This window comes from Vanacampus margaritifer, chromosome 1, assembly GCF_051991255.1.
Source record: "Vanacampus margaritifer isolate UIUO_Vmar chromosome 1, RoL_Vmar_1.0, whole genome shotgun sequence".
NCBI classification, from domain to species: domain Eukaryota; kingdom Metazoa; phylum Chordata; class Actinopteri; order Syngnathiformes; family Syngnathidae; genus Vanacampus; species Vanacampus margaritifer.
In genome coordinates this window covers 53,473,763-53,494,894 of record NC_135432.1, presented here as the reverse complement: position 1 = coordinate 53,494,894, position 21,132 = coordinate 53,473,763, and the positions used below count along the sequence as shown (strand labels likewise).

At 37.8% G+C, this 21,132-nt stretch overlaps 1 protein-coding gene across 3 annotated transcripts in view; it reads right to left on the bottom strand.

Annotated features, from left to right (window-relative positions):
- The window catches only part of kiz (kizuna centrosomal protein), a 29,559-nt gene extending 17,823 nt beyond the window's left edge, over positions 1 to 11,736 (bottom strand). The window contains exons 1-9 of one of the 3 annotated variants that reach the window (XM_077547653.1): positions 11,585 to 11,736; positions 11,192 to 11,257; positions 10,669 to 10,831; positions 9,910 to 9,972; positions 8,034 to 8,637; positions 7,714 to 7,903; positions 2,369 to 2,488; positions 1,485 to 1,649; positions 550 to 694 (exon numbers count right to left, since the gene is read on the bottom strand). In XM_077547653.1, the coding sequence (XP_077403779.1) occupies positions 550 to 694; positions 1,485 to 1,649; positions 2,369 to 2,488; positions 7,714 to 7,903; positions 8,034 to 8,637; positions 9,910 to 9,972; positions 10,669 to 10,831; positions 11,192 to 11,257; positions 11,585 to 11,733 (1,665 nt within the window). In that variant the 5' untranslated portion in view covers positions 11,734 to 11,736. The remainder of the gene's footprint in view (positions 1 to 549; positions 695 to 1,484; positions 1,650 to 2,368; positions 2,489 to 7,713; positions 7,904 to 8,033; positions 8,638 to 9,909; positions 9,973 to 10,668; positions 10,832 to 11,191; positions 11,258 to 11,584) is intronic. The other 2 variants (XM_077547731.1, XM_077547791.1) reach the window with 2 other exon arrangements.
- Positions 11,737 to 21,132: the final 9,396 nt, after the last annotated feature.

Below are 21,132 nucleotides of genomic sequence, written 5' to 3'. Positions count from 1 at the left end.
AAGACGGTGGCAGCAGAGCATAAGATATCAACCAGGGCCGTGTTGCAAAAAGTTATTTTCCCCAGTGTTTTCAACAGATTTGTGAATAATGATGAAACTTAGCTATATTCTAATGTTAATTGCTGCAAAAAGTAAACATAGAAATATATATATTTTTACCTGATGAAAGAAGAGACTCTAATCTTTCTTTTGGTAGGTTTTCAAGTTTTTAAAGCAATAGAACAAAATATTCTGTGTCCCCTACAAAAGCAGTCAAAGTCCAGTAAAACAGCCAGGAGCGAAAAGGGTTGCTTCAGTGAAAATGGCTGTGAGTGAATGAGTTAAGATTAATGGGGCTCATCTTTTGCATTTTCTTTGTGAAGACAAGCCAAAATGTCCTCACAAGTAAAAACATCCTGAGCAAAATTTGTTTGTCAGGGGTTGGTCCACACGAGAACAGAAATAGCAAAAGCATGCACGCACACTCATGCACAAACACGCATACGCACACAAACAATCCAGTGTCACATCCCACGTGTGCACTCTCAAAGTGTGTGACTCCAACGCTACCTGGTGGTGGTATGTTGCATGACGCTCTACCAGCAATGGCGTGAACAGCTCGACCAAGCGCTCAGTGCTAAGGACACGGCTCTCCTTGAGCAGGAGGGCGTGCTTGAACCAGCGATCCCAAAGCTGAGCCGCATCAGGAGGGAGGCTGTGGGGGAGGCTTTGGTGAGTGTGAGGGGGTTGGTCGGATATTTTACACATATAGATAATTGCTATAGTTGTATTCCATTTAAGCACTTTAAATATATGCATCAATTACTAGTTCCAGTAAATGATGAACCATCACACATGAAAATAAGGTCTGTGGTTTAAATAGAGAATTAAATTAGATAATAGTATATAAAATGTGAAAAAGACATCTTCACTTCCAAGGAGGACAATGATAGACCGCTTTCTTTAGATAGGATAAAATAGCAGGAACGGTCTAAGTAAAATCAATAGGGTAGGAATGCAGAGCATGGATTTGGCTCAGTGTATAACTACTGATTATCCAAAGGACTGCAAGTTGTAGATAGGGCATTTTAATTTACTCGTGACATTCACCCATGCTGTGTTCCAGGAGGAAGTGTCACCAAAAATGACCTTTACATTTGTGGAGGTAGACTATTGAATGGTTGTGTCTGCTGAAATTGTGTATCTCTTCCCTATGGTCTAAAAAAAAGAAAGAAGAAAAAACACCATATTCCCCCCAGCTATACTGCTGTCTACAGTGAAAATGAAATCAAGAGATGTTTTTTAATACAATCCAAAATCAATTAATCATAATAAATACAATTCTATACTGCCCTCTTAAGCTTCTCATGAGTTTTTGAGAAAAACAAAAATGCACACATATCAAACTAAACCTATTCTGATTGTGATCTTTTGCAAAATATCACAAATAATTAAACAACAACAAATATTTGAAAACATCTTGGTGTTGGGTGCAGGACCCTTACCTGACTGCCATATGCTCAGTGCTTGGCTGGTGTGCACTCACTAGCTCCTGTGGTAGCAGGCAGCCTTTCTCTGTACTCAATGACAACCTCTGGAGTTCATGAAGCACCACTGCGCCGCATGCTTCAAGGTCCTCCTCATTCAAGCCCGCTTCACTGTCACAAATGCTGTCCAATACAGAGCAGCCATTGCCGGGGACCGTGGGTCAGGCGTACATGGAGTAAATCCGACAGCTGTTAACACCTCTCTCTCTCTCACACACACACGCGCGCACGCACACACACACGAGCGCTAGACATGCTATGCACCAAAAACATCCATGCAGGTTTTCACACGTATTACAGTGAAGCATAACTGAAAGCTGTGACACAAGACAGCCACTTGATGACTAGAAATGCGGATATCAACACAAAATAGGAGAAGTAATTGCCTGTATTGGTGTTAACACAGACACATCACACCTGACTTTGATATGCTTCACAATTTTATCTATGGAAAAGGAACAGAAATAAACGGAGCCCTAATATGCAAGTCATCAGTATGGAATATAAAGCGCTTTGAAGGCCTTGTAAGGTGGAAAAGCGCTATATAAATGAAGTACCATTTACCAGTACCATTAAGTCATTTTGTCAGATTTTTCTGGAAACACAAAAAATGTAACCATTTGCATCATGAGATGATTTAGACCCAAAAATATTTTTTTGCAAAAAAAAAAAAAAGACTTAGGCAATTATTTTAAGAGGGTGACGATATGTGACGTGATTTATGTGTTGTCTTTATGTTGTGTTAATATGTTGATTGATTTTTTTTTATGTAGCCCCTCTAAAATGAGATGACTCTTCTAAAGGAGTAACTTACAATAAAAGTAGAAAAAAAAGACATTTACCTGATAATTCGAACGAGTTGTCTTTCATCAATTGAACAATTCCCATAGATTCTCGTCTGTTCACCATGGAGTCGTCCTTCAATGAATTCTAAAAGTTTAAAAAGTCCTTCAAGGGAGAGTCTGGAAAAAATATAAACATTGTAGGTATTAAGTTTCATGCGATATGGACTAAAACCACTTTCCCGATAAAAGGTAATTTTATATCCCGATAACGATATATATGCCGATACATTATTTTCCCTTTAAAATATACTAAATGAATGACAATTTTATGGGTAAATTTCTCCATTTATTTATAAAATGCATATTTCATTATAGACCACACAAGAGAAGTTTTAAAAAAAACAATAACAATAAAATAAAACACAAATATCTAATGGTCAAATAAATACCAGTAAAATAGCTGGTAGGATATCAGCTTTTGAAGGAATGCAGCAAAGCGCAAATAACAACAAATAATTAAAAAAATACAACACTGAGTTTCAATTAACTTTCAACTATTCCTACATTAATCCAGTAAAAGTGCCAATAAATTAAGTGTTTCCGAGGTTGAGTTTTAGGAACATAAGATTGTCAGCTTGTTCTGAAGTTCGACTGTGATGGCTCAGTCTGACCATTAAGGTAAAAGGAGTACGTAGATAAAAGATGTAGACAAGACATGAAGGAATATAATCATGCGGATAGATATACTATTTATAAGTAAAGATGGATGCCATGTTGTCTCTGTGTACTGAGCTGTAAATGAAGTGAATGGAAATATAAAAAAAATCCATATGGCACAAGCACATTACTTAGCATTGGAAAAGAAACTACAGCATTCCCTCGGTAGCGATCTAATGATCTATTCTGATCCATTGTACTATGATATAATCTAATGATAGATGTACTACAGATTTGGTACAAACATCTCCTCAATTACAATTATTAATTGGATGTTCGCATTGTCCATAAACAAAAAATAATAATTCAATATACCTTTATATCATATGATGGACATTTTATATCATATCTACAATATTTATATTGTTATATCACAAAACTCTAATAGATATATGTGTTTAACAAACATTGCATTTTCTTTGTTACATAAAGTATCACAACCTCGTATTCTAGTATCTTTAAAAATATTGCTACAAAAGGTGCCCTGTTTATTTTGGTGGCCACATTACAATTATTATCATGTGTAATAAAATAGGACTATGATAAATGTAAGCAATTTGGGGTGGCACTGGGGTGGGGCGTGAGGGGCTGAGAGATTTTGCACTTAATCTGGTTTTGTGTCAGATTGCAAATTGAGAGATGGATGCTTAATGCATGTGGATATTGGGAATCCATCTCTTTTTTTAAGAATCGAGCTCTGGGTGGCCCTTTTTGAATTCTTCCAGAAATCCCAAGCCGAGAGAGTCTCAGGCCACCAGAATAAAATGGGCCAAAAAGAATTTATGACAATTCGTAATGGGCTCTGGGTTAAGAGGTCATTGAACAATTGTGCCCTACTTTTCACAGGTTGCTTCCCGGTAACATTCTGGTTAATCTGGCATCTTCAGTATATATATGACATTCTTTTGGATGCAATCTACCTCCGTTATGAATCTTATTTAGCTTATCATCAGTGCGAGCCTTAAAATTTGTTATCTTTCTCTGCTCCACTTTGTCGGTGTTCTTCAGAACGAGAGTTATAAAGTGAATTAGCGTATTTATTTATTTTCCAGCAAAGCCCTTGCTCTTATTGTTAACAGCTATGTCAAGGTCTTCAACTTCATATTTAATGCGTCTGTTTACTACTATCGTGACATTATCAGCAGTTAGCTTGGAAGGTGCGGTCAGGTTCTGTGTTATTACAATATTGCTGTACAGTGTACAGTACACATTTTGATGTGATAAAAATCCTGACGAAAAGACCATACGTTTTCAAATGGCGACCCGTTGCCTGGAAACCTTCTTTTTTCTGGCCCAACAAGCATCACCCAAATGTAAATCCAATCTAACTGGCGAAGCGCAAGTTTGTGTAGTAATTCCTTTGCAATGGCAGGAGGCACTAGTGAGGCATATTGGTCAAGAAGCAGCACAATCTTTTACACTCTCTTCTTCACCCTGTTCTTCAGCAGAGGGCGCACATTCACAAGAACATGGTGAAATCAAAGAAAAGAAGAAGTAAAGAAAAACTAACTGCATTTGAAAAGCAATGAATATTTCGCGTCGGATATCAACAACAGAATGCTTCACTTTCCCACTCTTCAATCAAGACTTTTTTAATTTCATTGTCAAGTCTAAGAAGTGCAATTTTCAAGTTGCAAGTTTCCCAGGTGTTTAGTTGTTCAGGTGTGTTGGATTCGCCATAGCCAATGGTAATAAGCTACAAAGAAGGTGGCATTTTGTTTTAAAGAAGTATGACCATTTTTTTTGATATTCATACTAATGTTCACTTAACATGAAATACTGCATTGTTGCACATTTGCATACATATTTTTGTTTGTACTTTACATACACCAAAAATAGTCAGCTTTCTATCCAATTGTTTCAAACATTTTAAGCAAATTTACAGAAAATGGGCAAAATAGACATGTGACTTATGCCCGTTTACATCTGTTCTTGTTTTGCGAATATTGAGAGGGGACTCTGCCGCTGTAGGTGGCGGTATACACCATAGAGATGTGATCCACCAGTAATTTAAAAGAAGAAGAAGACCAGGAAGTGACTGCGCCGTGCGATGACATCAGAAGAGTTTTCTTTTGTAATTAACCTCTAGCGTTTCTTTGCTGTTTTCCCATCTAAAATAGCATTAATATTCGCTTCTTTAATTTATTCCAAAAAGATTTCTATTTCGTCAACCACCCAAGCATACCTTACTTTATCGTTGTGGGGCGTAATATCAGGTCAGAACGTGCGACGTGTATCTGGTCTTGCCAGTTATTTGCAAAACCTGTTTCCATAGCCCAAATTCGCATTTTCCTTTTTTCGATACGCTTCAAAATCCACCCCTTCTAAGCATAAAAACTTTTTTGCAAATTTTGGGGCCTTTTTCGAATTCCTACCGTTTCCATTCAGTTTTATTTTTGCACTTCTTGAAAACTCAAATAAAAATGGGTGGATGGAAACTCAACTAGTAGTAAAAGTAGTTTGATTACATTTTTTTTTTTTACCTCAGCTGCAGCTTTGATACAATATGTTTGTTAAATACACTTTTGTGTCCATTTTAAATACAGACATGGCTTCTTTTTTTAAACTGCCTAACTTCAATGTCTTTGGCTGCGCTATGATGCGCGAAAGTCATTTAAAATGATAATAAAAAACATTCAAAATGTGTCATAATAAAGGGGTAGCATATGTTCAGCCCTTTGCCCAGTACAACTGTGGCCCTTTTATTATTTTGTTTAATAGTACTAGAGTGATTAGTGTCGGGGAGGAATCTTGCAGCATATACAAATATGCCACTAGTGGTGATGTGAGAATAGAGTTACTAGAGCTGGGTAAAAATCAGTATAAGTAAAGGGGGGATTTGACATTTTCAAATAAAATATGCAGCACCAGAATAAATATTATTAAATTGTTTCACATGCTGTCAGCAATGGAGCAAACTCATCATACAGTTCAGGGCCAGTAAGTAGATGAACAGATTGACCATTATGTTTCTTGAAGAAACCTGGAGGATATTTCGGGCATACACCCTCACTCACCCTGGCCATGCAAGAGAAAAAATATAATGGAATAATCTAATGAAATGCCCTGGCTTGTTTTTCCCTGACTGCCGGTTCAATGGAGGGAGCGATATAAACTCTAACCTCAGAGAACAAGAAAGAAAAGAGGGAGAGGATGGAGACTGGATGCTCTCGGAGCTTTACATCAAAGCCTCCGGTTTTCTCCTCATACACACAAGCCCTTAGTGTTAACAATGAAAGCTGCGGCCCCCACCATCGTCACCCCTGCACAGGCGAACCGTGGCGCCTTTTGAGGTTGCGCTATAAACAGTACAGCAGACCGCACAGAAACCACCACGCACAAAAATCTACACTTTCCAAAAGGTGCAATTTTGTTTAAAATGAAGCAACAGTAAAGATGCACAATTATGGAGGGGAAGAAACAAAACAAAGCCCACCGGCAGCATGAATAGAGGGGAAACTAATATAGCTAATAAATTTACTTTTTGGTTTTATTTTACTTTTTGAAGGGCACAAGATGCACTGAATGAATAATTTGTATGTACATCATAAGAAAAAAAAATCCTGCTCTGGGAGAGAACATCGGCTTGGCAGGCATCATGGATGGGGCTACGTATGTATTCAATTTTAATTGGCTGAAGGAATGATGAGTCCTAACTAACTGTTCTGGATGGTATCTTTGGGGTAGTAGCTGCAGGTACCTAATGGGAGGGTCTAGACACTATTCACACTGTTGATTGGTCAAAAAAGAACAGCAATATACATGTGACAATGGAAATGTACAGTAATTGGAAGGATATAAAACGCTCTTGTTTTTAAACTTGTTTTTTTTCTCCATAGAATTTGGGAGCTTATACAGTTTTATGCTGGTATGATGTCACACTATTTAGTAGTGTTGTCACTATCGAATATTATATATTATAATAAATATATTTAGAATCGATTAATCTATTGATTATTCAATCGATTAATCAACTATTCAGATTCATTTAAATTTTGCATTAAAGTATATTACAAAAGCATTTAAAATAATTGTCGATTCATTTTGACAGCTCTACTATTTAAGTAATTGCTATCGCTATCTGGTCGAGTGCAAGTCAGAAGTTTTATTCTTCCAAACCGCGAGTTAAAGTGAACTGTACTGGTCAGTGGAGACGTGGGTTTATTCACATCGGACTATGTGGTTTTAAACCTATCCAAAATGATCCTTCAACTAGGGGCCATCATCACACTAAGGGTTTGTGGCTGTAAGTGCTGGCCACATACCAACCCTCCAGAACACTCTGTGGTGCCACAAATTTCCTCCTCCAATGGGGAGTTCCTGAGGTCTCTCAAGCAGAAAATTGCTCTGTTAGGGCATTATCATGGATTACGCCAATATGGCTGGCGGCAGGTCCTGAGCTCTCTCTCTGTAAGATGCGTCACTGCCACCACTGTTGCTGAGCTACACAGTGCATGGCTGCCTATCTACCATGACTCCTACAATCCTCTTTGACAGCCTCGGATGAAATAGTGTGCTCCTATCATCAACAGCCCACTGTATTATGCATGGAGAACGATATCCCAGCCCCTTGTTTTTTTACCTGCTAAATTGTAAATAACACTGTACTGAACTATGCCAGAATGTAGGACAATCTAAATATTTGTTTCATTTCGTATAAGGCCACAAAACCAAATATTACATACAAGTGAGGTGTGTCTTTGAGGGTTGAGACGGGACTGTGCCGACTTCCACTAGATCCAGTATTGCTTGCAGCTGCTTCATCCTCAGGCTCATCATCCTCGGACTCAGATTGTGACAGAGTAATGGTCAGGTCACTCACACTGCTTTCCAGCAAATGCTCATCAGAGCTAGAGTCGAAACTTTCAGATCTGCCTGAATAAAGCAAAGAGGAAAGTTACAAGAAGTCCTATTTTAAATCTTCACAATGCAAAAATAAATGCGAGCTGGAGCAGCAAATACCCAAAAGTACACAACATGATAACGGAAAAGCACATTTTCAAACCTGAGATATCTTCAGATTTTCTTGCAGAGGACGTTTCAGGCATCAAATGGCTAAAACCTCCCCCTGATTTTTCCATTAAGGGTGTCTGAGGAGCAATCTCTGTGGAGTTAACGTGTTCAGCAGGGAGATTCTGGAGCCCTATTGGGTTATTTCTGCTGCCTAGAGATGGATTCCTCTTGGAACTCTTCAAGGTCACCTGAGTTTCGGGTTCTTGTTCATCGTCATTTGCAAAAGGCACGGGCGCAGTCTGATCAAACTGCAGCGCCGTGGCCCTTTTCCCGTGTTTGTCAGTCAAATTACGGCCGTCGAGAGAATTGTCTGGAGCTGAAATGTCATCTGATAAAAGTGCTCGGTTGGCGGCGGTGTCCTCTCTGACAACTGTGAAGTCCTTCAAAGGGCCACTTGGTAGTCGTTTGCAGGAGTACATGCTACGATTGGGCGAACGGTCCAATGCTTGGTGTGAGAGTACACTTGTGATCCCAGTTGCATGGCAGGCCCCTCTGGAGGTTTGGCGGCCAATTGAGATGACCGCAGGTGCATTTGTAAAATCCTCTGCTTTGTGAGAGACAGAGCTGTCCTCGCAATCGCCTTGTACAGATTTCAACTGTAAATACGAACATATAACTTGCATTAACCCACACTGTCGTATTAAATGTGTATTTGTCAAGATTAAAACACAACAGTTGAAAACATCACTTAAAACTGAAGTTAATGAAGCCTATTTTGAGAGTTTTTCATCTCAAGTACGCTAAATATCCACTTTATAATTTGAATGAGTGTAGTGTGTTTGGGCCAAGGTCAGAATTCTCTCTACTATATCTCTCAAAAGAATGTCTCGGGATCAATGTTTTAACTTTTAATCGTATAAGAAATCCCTTACACAAGTTTTGATTCATGTCAATGTCACCAAGGGGTGAGTGATGGAGGCAAAAAAAACCTCCCTCCGAACACAATAACAAAAAAACATAGCTTCTGTTTCTTTTCTGATAAGCGTCTTAAATACCAAACAGTTAGCTGCTTAATAACATTCACTGTAAACCATGCAGCCCACCCAGCAGATCCACAAAGTAAGTATAAAAAAAGAGGGAAAGTTAATTTCTTGGCTGAGTGATTCCATCGGTAGCTGCAGGGCAAAGTAGAAAGTGACTCACTAAAGTAGCAATTGATTCTTCTATCAATCTGCAGCACGCGTGTGCTCTTCCAAGGAAAGTATTAAATATGAAAATCATATCCCGTTATCATCTGTCTCCAGCTTTCAGCCCGGTAAGCTTCCCTTAATGAATGCTGCAGCCTGAGGGACATGCACACTGCCAGCCAATGGCTTGTATGCATAATGGAGGAACGGTACCATTTTGCTCATTACAATATCGACAGACTGAGGGGGGCGGGGCGGGGGGGAGAAGGGAGGTGTACACAGTTACAAGTGACTGCTCTAGACAGCATGCTCCAAATTATTATGAGATGTCTTAGACATTTCATCTAAAAGAGCTTTAACTGCTTTAAGTGAAAGGGGAAAGCAGCTATGGGCTTGAACTACACTGCTTGTACAGATGCACTGGCTAGGATTAGACACCTGTGATACTACAGACACACAGTTTAAATGTGGCAGATTTACCCTGCATTAAATGGTATATGTTATAAACCCAAACACACACACACACACACACACACACGCATACACTTACACAAACAAAGCAGCTTGATAAAAGAGAGAATCAGACGACCTTGGAAACATTACAAAAGAATGTGTGCGCATAAAAAAGCAATATCTGAGCGACAAAGCCAAAAGACATGTTATTCTTAATTCACGCTGATATTCTATTAATCACATTTAGTCGCAATCAGTGAGAATGAAATGTTGCAAAATTAATTATACCTTTGTGTTCCATGTTGCTTTCATTGCTTCCATAAATCTGTAAATTTTATCTGAAAATTCAGCCTATAAGATAGACAGACATAGAACAGAGAGATAATACCTACTTCAAAACAACATTTCTATTGTCAGATTTAAGACAGACTTTCAGACAAAACAACAATAGTTGTATTTGATGAAGGAATCTGCGAAAACAAAACAAAGTGCATACCAAATAACAAATGTGGTGCTTATAAAACATCAAGAGGAAATAAACCAACTGCTTGAGGGGAGAGAAGGACTAAACCTCTGGCGCACTTCACAGTCTGTATATTGGCCAATTAACTCTGTGAGTCATAATTAGCCAATTTTGTTAATTTGATATTAAATTGTCAAGCACTGTTGTTGAGTTTTAAGCGATAATCTGACTGGTCCATTGTTCATTTGGTTGTTGTGATAAATTGCACGTTTTGAGTGTTTACTATCACATTGCTGTTGCAAATAATGGTGCAAATATTACAACTCCCTGTTAAAATGACACAAAGGCTATTGTGTGAGAAATTGTTTTTATGTTGACAATATGACAGGAGAAAAAAATGGCATCTTTAAAACTTACTTACAAATGTAATATATCAAGTACGAGTTTCAAAAGACACATTTCTTAACGTAAAGCTTTAAAAACAGCAAATGTTGAACCACATTAAAAAAAAACTGCAAAATCTAAAGGATCAAATCTGTTAGTCCATATTGACAAAAATATGTTGTGCGAGTGTGTGTGATTACCTTGTGTTGTTGCAAAGCAAAAAGGTTAGGATTGTATTGTTGCATGCTAATTTGAAGACACTCCACATCTCTCAAAAGCTCAAGGTTTCTCATTTTCGCTTGTGCCTCCCTGACACAGATTTGCTTGAGATAACTGTGCAGTTTGGAACCTTTTGTCTGAGAACTAGAAGCACAGGAGAGCTATTATTACAAAGAAATTATTATCAAGGATTCTTGTAAAAAAAAAAAAAAGAAAAGAAGAAAAATAAATAAGAGCAAGGCTTGGAAAAAAAACAAGGTTAAGCACACGTTGTAAATTCAAATATTATTTTCTACCCATCTTTAGTTGGCACCTAGCGTCTTAACCATGAGAGTCACTTTACTATTATAACAGCTTATTTAACAGTACATCCATTACAGTGTAATGTGGATAGAATACATATTTTACACATATATTTCCAAAATAAGATGTCATTTATTAGAAATATCGCGGCAAATGAAAATGGTAGATTGCCAAAATATTTCAAAACACATTTTAGCTTACATCGTTCGTTTATTAGGTCTGGCGTAAACAAACAGCTCCTTTTCCAACTGCAACCTCTGTGTCTCTCTGCAAGCACACGCACGCACGCGCGCAAGCAAAAGCACGCGCACGTACAAGAACAAACACGCATAAGCATCAGCCGTCAGAGGAACTGACTGGACAGAAGACTTTCTGAAATATACACTTAACTTATTGTACCACCTCGCCACAACTGCTATGTCAAAGGTTGTGCAAGATAACAATTCTGTGAACCCCCAAATGTACAAATTGTATAATTACACGCCAGTTTGAGCATGCTTGGTGCTATTTTAGCGACTAGCTAGCTAGCTAGCTAATTAGCTAGCCTGTCAGAGTAAAACAGGCGATGTCATAAAAACGCGAAAGTCTTCTTACCGTTGATGGATGTTGTATTGAATGGCCGTTACCCTTTCTAAATATTTGTCCTGCGCCCGAGCCATAATGGCCATTTTCCTCTCCTTTGCCGCTGAGGCAGAGCGGCGACGAACAACAGGAGAGACGTGAATATTTACAATGGTTGCCATGAGCAACCACTTCCCAGAAGCCCTTCACCATAAACATGGCGATCACGTGAGGCTAGCTGGATGACGGCAGGCGCGAGATTTAACAATGTCACAACTACTCAGTCAGTTTAGGTAAGAAACCAACAGTTATTTTAATCTCTGTACCAATAAACACATTTACTTATCTGCCATATACTTTAGTTCACATTTATGTATATTGTTAATTTGTGACTGCACATTAGACAGTTCACCCTTCAGGGAGAAAAGTAAATAGCATTCTGAGGGACACTGCAATTTCTTGAGGATTTGTTTTCAATAGTCGTATCTAGTGAATTCCCAAGTGTAGAACACAGGAAAGATTAGTTAAGAAATATATAACAATTTTAATAATTTAGATTTTGACAGTTCTAATACAGTATGGACAATTCTTAATTGGTGAATACAAGCTCTACGCTCATTGAAAAGCATTGGACTTTGGATCGTTGTAATATCATATGTATGGATTTTTTTTAAATTTCAAAATGTGATTAAATGTATATATACATGCAGATGCAAAAATGTGATATGAACAAAAATGGGACATAATTGGGCTAACATTAGATGAATGTATTTACTAACAGCCATGAGGCACTGTTTTATACAATATACATTATTACATTATTAAAAATGAAAGAAGCAAAACCACACATGTATACAATTTATTTCTTAGGCAATTTAAATATTGTACATTGTAATGTAAAAACTGTCCCATATGGCATGCAAGCTACATGTCATGGCACGTTAGCTAGCATGGAGCTTTGGTGGTTTGATCTCAGGTTGAGTTAGCCTGGCCAACCAGTCTACACTTTTAATATTTTGTACAAAGAGGAGGACATTTGCATCAATAATTTCAGCGAATTGGAAGATTAGAGAGATGTTTTGCCTATTTTAATTCATTTAACCTTTATATTTGCCCTCCTGTTGCTTTCGAAAAATGGGTAAGTGGCACTCCGAGAACGTTACACTATAACCTTATCACGACATCCTTGCATGTTACAACAAATGTCCAAACAGAAAACAAACAGAGCCAGACAATGTTTACATCCTTACAGGAACAGCAATACATGTTATCAATGCAGGTGCGTAAACAAGAGTTCACCTGGGCAGTGTCAGCAAGTATGTTATATGCTATATTTACATTATTCAAATCATGATAGCTCCAGTTTTGGGTTAATTAGTAATAATGTTACAATAATTTTATTTGGGTAAGACATAATCCACAATTTAATAATGTGAGTTACTGATAGCAGTTATTGTCTCTCAAACTCCGCCAATTTTTCCACTCTTTTCACGATCCGTATTTTCTTCTGAGAAGATGAGTCTTCTTTTGTTTGGATGAAGATCCGACAATGTCAGCACTACGTTTTGTGAGAATTTCATTGACATAGACATGTTTACCTTTAATCTTGTAGCTATCTCTCAAAAGGGTGATATTTTTCTTCCTGTCAACAAACCTGATCAGGACTGCCGGTGGCCGTGTGGCCCCAGTTGGAAGCGAAAAGCACATCTGGATGTGCGCTGGATCCACAATTAATCCCAAATCTCTGAGTTGAGTTGTCACTTGCTGTTCGACAGTCTCGTTCCCTGAAGCTTTGTCAGAATCAACTGCACTTGTGCTGGCCGCAGCTTTCGCCAGAGGACTGCGGCGCGGTTTAATCTGGATACCTGGAACTATCGCATCGTTGATTCGAAGATTCTGTTCCAAATCATCCACTTTTTGTTCCAAGGTGACAATACGTCGATCTTTTTCTTGTGTCTCTTTCTTCAACTGCTGAATTAACTGCAGAAGTGGCTCAATGCTCTTTTTCATTTTAAGTATTTCGGTGACCATTTCTTTGAAAGTTTTGCAAGATCTCCTCGTCAGCTCTTTTTCCGCCAGGCATATTGCAACAATATAGTTAAAAATCCCAATGTCAACAAAATAGTTAGAAGTCACGAGCGAGTGCAGGAGTACTGATACGTCCTTCCTTGACAGATGCGTCCTTGATTCAATGACAAACGCGTCCTTGATTCGAGTATGTTGTGTTACGTCATGTTATGTCGAATATTTATGAATGAAGAAAGCTATCTAGTTTTATGCTCGAGTAAATTGTGTTTTACCATTCACGGTCTGTGTTTCCAAAGGGGTCGCCATTGTAGAGTAACGTTACTTGTAGTCCGTCGGTGAAGTTGGGGTACTTTTTTTTCCCCGACTTCGCAAGTAGAATTTCCAAGTTCAAGGGGGCGTTCCCGTACTCACTTCTGGTTTGAACACGGAAAAGTCAGACTTCCGACCATCCTCGAATGCAGCATCACTGTACTTAATGAAAGTCTGTGACTACGTCTTGTTGTCGTGGTTACGGATGACAGTATCGCGCCTAACTCCACTAGACCGCCTCTGAATTTTCTACATGGGAAAAACCCTGACTTTTAAGTACAATGCATTTGCATTTCATCTTTTATAACTGTGTTTTGAGACATTGAGATACTAACTGAACCGCTTATCCTCACTAGGGTCGTGGGCGTGCTGGAGCCTATCCCAGCTCTCTTTGGGCAAGAGGAGCACCCTGAACTGGACGCCAGCCAATCGCAGGGCACAAATAGACAAGCCATTCAAACTCACATTCACAACTACGGAGAATTTAAAGAAGGTATGGTCAACTGGCGAACCCCGTGGCCATCAAAAAAAGGGTAGTGGGGTGGATTATAAACGTGTTTCCTCCACCCTCCGCTACAGTTGACACCTGCATACTCACGTGACACAGATTTTTCTCTTTTCTTTTTTTCCAATATTTATAACATTTTTGTTTTTTTGTTGGGAGGAGCCAGCCCACATTTATCGTGGAAAACACATATTGGAGGTTTGTCAGCATTTTTTTAAATCAATTTTGTTGCTGGAGTAAACCCACGCAGGCACAGGGAGAACATGCAAACTTCACACAGGAAGGACAAAGCCGGAATCAAACCCTGCACCTCAGAACTGTGAGGCGGACATGCTAATCACTGCTCTACCGTGCTTATGACTCTTACACTAAAACGTGTTATTTGAGTGAAATGCCACAAGCAAAAACAAAGTTTGTCTTTTCAAACACGATTTGAAAAAGATTTTTTATCATACTTATATGAGGACTGCATTATCAAGTATTGGTATAGTCTATTAATCCAATATACAGTGAGTAATTTTACTAATATTGAAATCATTAATAATACACTGCCAATTATGATAAAATCACTGAAATAGCATTTCCAATACTTACAGACATATTAAAACAGGGCTGTATGCTTAAAAATACAGTACAGTAAGAAATGACGAGAAATGACTTGCTACAGCCTAAGTTACTAAATTGATTTGATGCAGAATATTTTGAGTCTGCATATTTCTTTTATTAATTAATAAAAATGTCATTTTGGTACATGTTAAATTGCAATAATATCTATATTGTAATATTTCACAGTCCACACCCATACCGCAAATCCCTTGTTTTTCCCAATATTGTGCAGCCCTATTTTATTTTAAATTTATTAACATTTTGAAGACAGTCAGAGACTGTGGAAGTGCCGATGTGGCCCGCGGGCTATAACTTGACTATGTTTGCTTTGGCCAATATTGCGGCATGTAAATGAGGGGAAAATTGTTTTTTGCAACATCACAGAAAATGGCGAGTAGACAGTCCCCACCCCCACAATTAGCGGGGCATAATGTGTGAATATTGTGTAAGAGAAAAGTGTTTTTCTCCTAAATTGTAATGCTATATCAAGCAAAGCAGTTACCCTGATTTTTGTTGTGAAGTGCCATCTTTTTTTATTCAGTATACTGTCTAGTCTAAATACCAACCATCAAAATACACCTATTAATTTGATAAGATTCCCTTTCTATCAGCTACAGATGTTTTATTAGCTTGCATGGTTGCAGAATCATCATGTCATCTCAGTTTACATTATCAAAGTTCACCATTGACAGCCGTCCCAATGTTGCAGCTGTGTGTCATTTTCTAATTTCATTCCTGGGATTCAGAGTCTGACAGCTCCTCCAAGTACAAACCCTAATCAAGCAAATTCACCAATTTCGGTTCAATCAAATTGCTCTTTAGCTGTTGAATTGGGGAGTTTTGTTGTCCTTTTCTAATGCTAATCTGCCAGATTCAGTGTCTCTCTCAGAGGCTATTTGTTGTGAAATAAACCCCCTTGTTTGCCTCCTGCATGTATAATTGATATTGTTGCAGGGCTTTTTCTCTGTGCTATTGAAAGGTGGAAAGCGACCCTTTGGAGGCCATGAAGAAAATTGGACTTGCAGCATTGCTATTCCACCTGATCTCTGTGGTGTTTATTACATTTGCTGGATATTCATATGACTGCAGACAGCATTTACTGCATGTCCGTCAGCTTGTAAGATAGCTGATACAAGTTTAGCCCTATATTGCATTAACATTAACATATGTTTAATTAAAAATGTAAAAAAATAAATAAAATAAAAATTCGAACCACGATGTCCCATTCAGAATCGTCCTGTAGTCACTTTTACATAGCTGTGATTTATCCGCCTGTTTTTCAGGTCGCTGTTTTTATAGAAAAGGCTCTTGATATGAAATCTTGTTCGCCAGTATTAAACCTCCGGGAGGTACTATCTGGTCAATGTGTTAAAAGCAATCCAATATGTATCAAAATCTAATAATCTGATTCCTGAATACTGTGTTGCTGTGTAAAAAGCAAGGATAGAGTGATCTAAGATATAAGGTATGGTATACAACAAGGGTCACCAACCTTACTGAGGGCTACTTCTTTGGCACTGATTAATGTGAATGGCTACCAGTTTGATACTTCTGAACAAACACATTTGCTCAAAGTACTTTAAGTAATAATATGTAATTATGAGAAGATACTGATCATGTTAATGATTTCTCACAATTAGGAAACGTTCGCAAATGAAATAGCAATATGCGACACTTTATTACTGCCCTGTGATTGGCTGGCATCCAGCTCAGGGTGTACCCCGCCTACTGCTCGAAGCCAGCTGGGATAGGCTACAGCACCCCCCGTGACCCTTGTGAGGACAAGCGGTTAAGAAAATGGATAGATGGACACTTTATTACTATTAAACTTAGCCAGTGTCACATGTTCGGATGATCAATTCCACAAAAATCCCAATATCCCATCACTAGTGAGCACCACGTTTGTGACCCTGACCTGACCTACGATATGTGTAAACTACGGTATCCAGATATGCAAAACCCTGAAGTCCCATACTCTAAAGCAGTGCCAAGTCCCATTTGCAGTACGCTCAATTAACATGGCAGACATACTGTACAAAAAAAAAAAAAGGATTTAGGAAAAAAAACATATGCTAAAATGGTATATATTCAATTAATTTGTTGTGCTTACATTTTAGACCTTTGGTCAGTATTTACTGTTCTCCATTCTGGGTGGATGGCGGTCTATCACCTGTAGTTTTCTGTTTCTAATTAACTCTGTTCTTTTATGTAGGGATTGGTAAAAATATCAATCAATGCATCGCAATGCTCCCCCAAAATTCAATATTCAGCATATCATATGAATTGATTCACCTTTTGGCCTGTGGGTTATGCTTTGCATGTGTTTCACACTGTATGGATGGAGGCTGCTTTGGACCAAACAGCAAATTTAATGGTGACCAAACCAAGCAGTAGCGACATGACGCCAATGCCTTCAACCTTTCAACAAGTCTGACAATATGTGTCATTTTGGAATTATGTGTATTGTGTAGTTTCGGCACACAGGAAATAGACAAAAGTATGTAAAGTCTTTGGCTTCTAATAAATTCATTTTTTTCCTAAGTAATGTAGGACCTTTTTTTTTTAAAGAGAAAAAACAACATTGAACTCGAGTGCAAAAAAAAAAATCCCACAAGAAGAAATAATTATTTTACATCAACTACTGTGCAACAATTATTAGTACGCCAGTACTAATGTTCATTCTTTGTTCAACCCTCTTTTGCCACCAAATCAGTACCTAATCTTCTTCACAAGATGGGAGAATACAGAAAGAGGGATACTCGGCCATTCCTCTTTAGCACAATTTCTCTATCATGGGCCCTCTCATTTCACTCTCTTCTTCAGCCCCCTCCACAGGTTTCCAATGGGGTTGAGGTCTGGGGATTGAGTGTCCATGGGAAGAGATTGATTATGTGTGTGTGGTGAAATGTGTCTACAATTTTCAGTATGAGAGTATACACATAAGCACACATATGCATTCAGGTACAGTGCGTATGTGTATAAAAAATGTATGTTATATTCTTGAATGAAACATTTTATTCTGAAACCCATTAAATATTGTTTTCTTAAATTGCATGACAGTATTTTCCTCTCGATGTTATGCTAGCAAGAACAGGCTACGGTGTAATATTCATCTTTCTTTCTTTCAGGCAGAAAATCCCTCAAGATGAACTGGTAAGGCTCAAACCTAATCATCATTATCATCCTTGCCTTTGTTTTTATTTGCACCCCAACTTATCCCTTAGAGCCAAAGAAAAAGTAGATATTCGAAATGAAGACTAAACTAATAATGGATTAAACAAAAATCCCCCAAAAAATTCAGGTTCAGCAGTAATCATTTTATCACTGACCAAAATGATATTTTCTTAGATTTTTATTTACACACAGTATTTAGAACAGGTGCTGTATTGGGACAAATCAATACCTTGCACTGCATGAGGCCAGACTCAAAACACATTGCAGGGTGTTACATTATTATTTTTTTAACAAATAAAATATCCATTAAGCAACAAACAAATTTTTTTTTCAATAATACAACTAAATCAAGTTGTGGAAACATTTTTATTATATTTACATAGAGTTTTTGTAGTGTGTCCAAACACACACGTGCATTTTAATAATTTATTGTTTATTTTGACAGTGATCAACTGTAACAACAACATTATACTGCTTATTTTTTAGTTTTGGACTCAAAATTTCCTAGCTTCTTCTCTTATGACAGAGGTTGCATGTGTATGGACAGCGATATGCCCTAACAGAGGTCACAATTTGAATACGAATTAACAGCTAGTAAATTAAATTGATATTCAGTGCACATCTCTTGTGAATCCTCTAGACCTTTGTTCGCGTGGCTGGCAGAGACCGCGTTCACCCCCTAGCTAGTCAGAAACATCTGTGGAGTTAATATTTTGATAAACAAGCTTACACAAATGCTAATTTATCATTTTGAAACCATCCCTTTTCTTCTGCCCCCTTGTGTATGAAATAGTTGTCTCAAATCTCTGGTTTCAGCATGGTTGTTCATTCATGTCTCATTTCATTGCGGCACCTTCACCATAATTTCTACAGTGAGACTTTTTGGGGCATTATTGCAAATGCTGAGTTTTTATTTAGTGTAAGAAGAAATTACCTATTATGGACAGTTTTCAGTGAAATTAATATATATTTTTTTTAGAACACTGCTATTTTGAAGTGGTTTGAACATATCCCATTGCTTGGGTTCCCTATGAGCCTGACTGTTCATACTTTATTTATTTATTTATTTTTATCAACATGCTTTCTATATTAACACTAGCATGAACACCCTCAGGTTTGATGTATTAATTCAATGTTCACTTACTTTTTCTCTAGAAAAACTGATTTTACTTCATATTTGAATTACTCCACAAAGTAGGCACTTGAAGTTATCACATGTCTGACTTAATGTTTTCACCCCTAAAAAAAATATTAAAATTATTAAAACAGATACAGTAATGCTATTAGTGGTATCTGTTCAAAACCAGCCTTGGTCAGGTATAAAAAGGGCTAGAAAATGCTATAGAGTTTTATTTTTGTGATTGAGTGTCCGTTGTCCCTATACTGTAGTTTATTCGTGTGTCTTTGTTTAATGACATTTTGGGCTATGAGAGGAAAGCAATTAGTTAAGTGCTATCGAGTGGATGAAAAGCTGCAACAAATCCTCTTTATAATTTCATGGAAAAGAAAGCTCAATGTTGAATGGGTTGAAGCTGATTTAGTTTCATTAGTGCTTTTTTGGTTGTTAGCTAAGAAAAAGACAATAGGGCTGGTTATCAGTTTAATTGTAGACTTAGTACATTATTTATGAAATTTTATATAACATATTTCCTACCGTATATGGATAAGAATGACTGTAGAAATCGGATGCATTGCGATGCTGCACTTGTTTGGTATTTGAATAAACAAGGAAGTCTGGAGTGCTGTCTGAGAGAACAACACTCCAGTGTGGTTTTGAGCAAAGACTTGCATCTAACGACAGTCAGTACTTGTTACCGTATGCACATCTTCTGATACTGTGGTTATTGAGTGTTATCTGAGCGGGTCAGCTTTTGTTACATTTTCTTGAATATTGTATTTCTTCGCGTAGGCATCTACTATAAGCATTTTCAAAATATTTGTCAATAAGTTTTAGATTTACAAAAATGCAAAGGCACATTTGTTTTTACACATTGTTTTAACAGAATAAATGCTTTATAACAAAGAAAAAAATAGAATGTCCATGTCCATACTAAACTAGTTGTAGTTGGTCCTGAATCAACAGCGTCTCTGCTGGTTGCACCAACTGCTCTCCATTTCACAGTGGCAGAGAGTACATTTTGGACTTGCGCCTTCTCTGACAACAACAGAATATCACAATGTGTGGTAATAGAGAGAAAGACGGAGAGGCATTTCACATATGAATATGTATGGAATGAACACCATTATAGTTAAGCAAGAAACTTAATTAACCCTTTATCTTTCTCCAAACAACTCCACTGCAATGTAATTGACTACGTTTACATGCAGGGAATAAAAACTCGAAAATTGGCAATGTTCGGGTTTTGAAATACCATGTAAACAGACACAATAACTCGAATATGGTCTTATTTGGGTTTTAAAAACCCAAATAAGACCCCTGGGTTACCCCTTTCATTACCCGAATTCTTGTGCATATAAACGCATTCAGATGACCTCGATCGATCAGGGCATTGTTTTTCGCTTTGCACATGTGCTCTATTTTCTTTTTCGTCTTCTTTACTTCTTCTTCGCTTATTTGATTCGCACGGAATCTTGGTCTATGTAGTCATGACTTGTATGCGCAGCTCCGTCCTACTTGCTAAAGGAGCCTCCCTTGAAAACATTGATTTCTCCACTGCGTTTTCACAATGTTTTGTGTCTGAAAACAGCACAGTTTGTGCCTAAATACACATACAGTGAATACAAGTACTGAAGTCCGTGCTTCTGGTGTGTAACCCACCGGAAATACTCAAGCCGATGGTAACAAACTTAATGCTTGCAAAGAACCGCACTTCTGGAGCCAGGAGGAAACCGACTACTTTATTTAGGGTGGTTAGTGACATAAATATAATGTATTTTATTGAACGTAGAGTAAGTTAAAAACGGAATGACCTTAATTACGTTGTCCGCATGTCGCAGT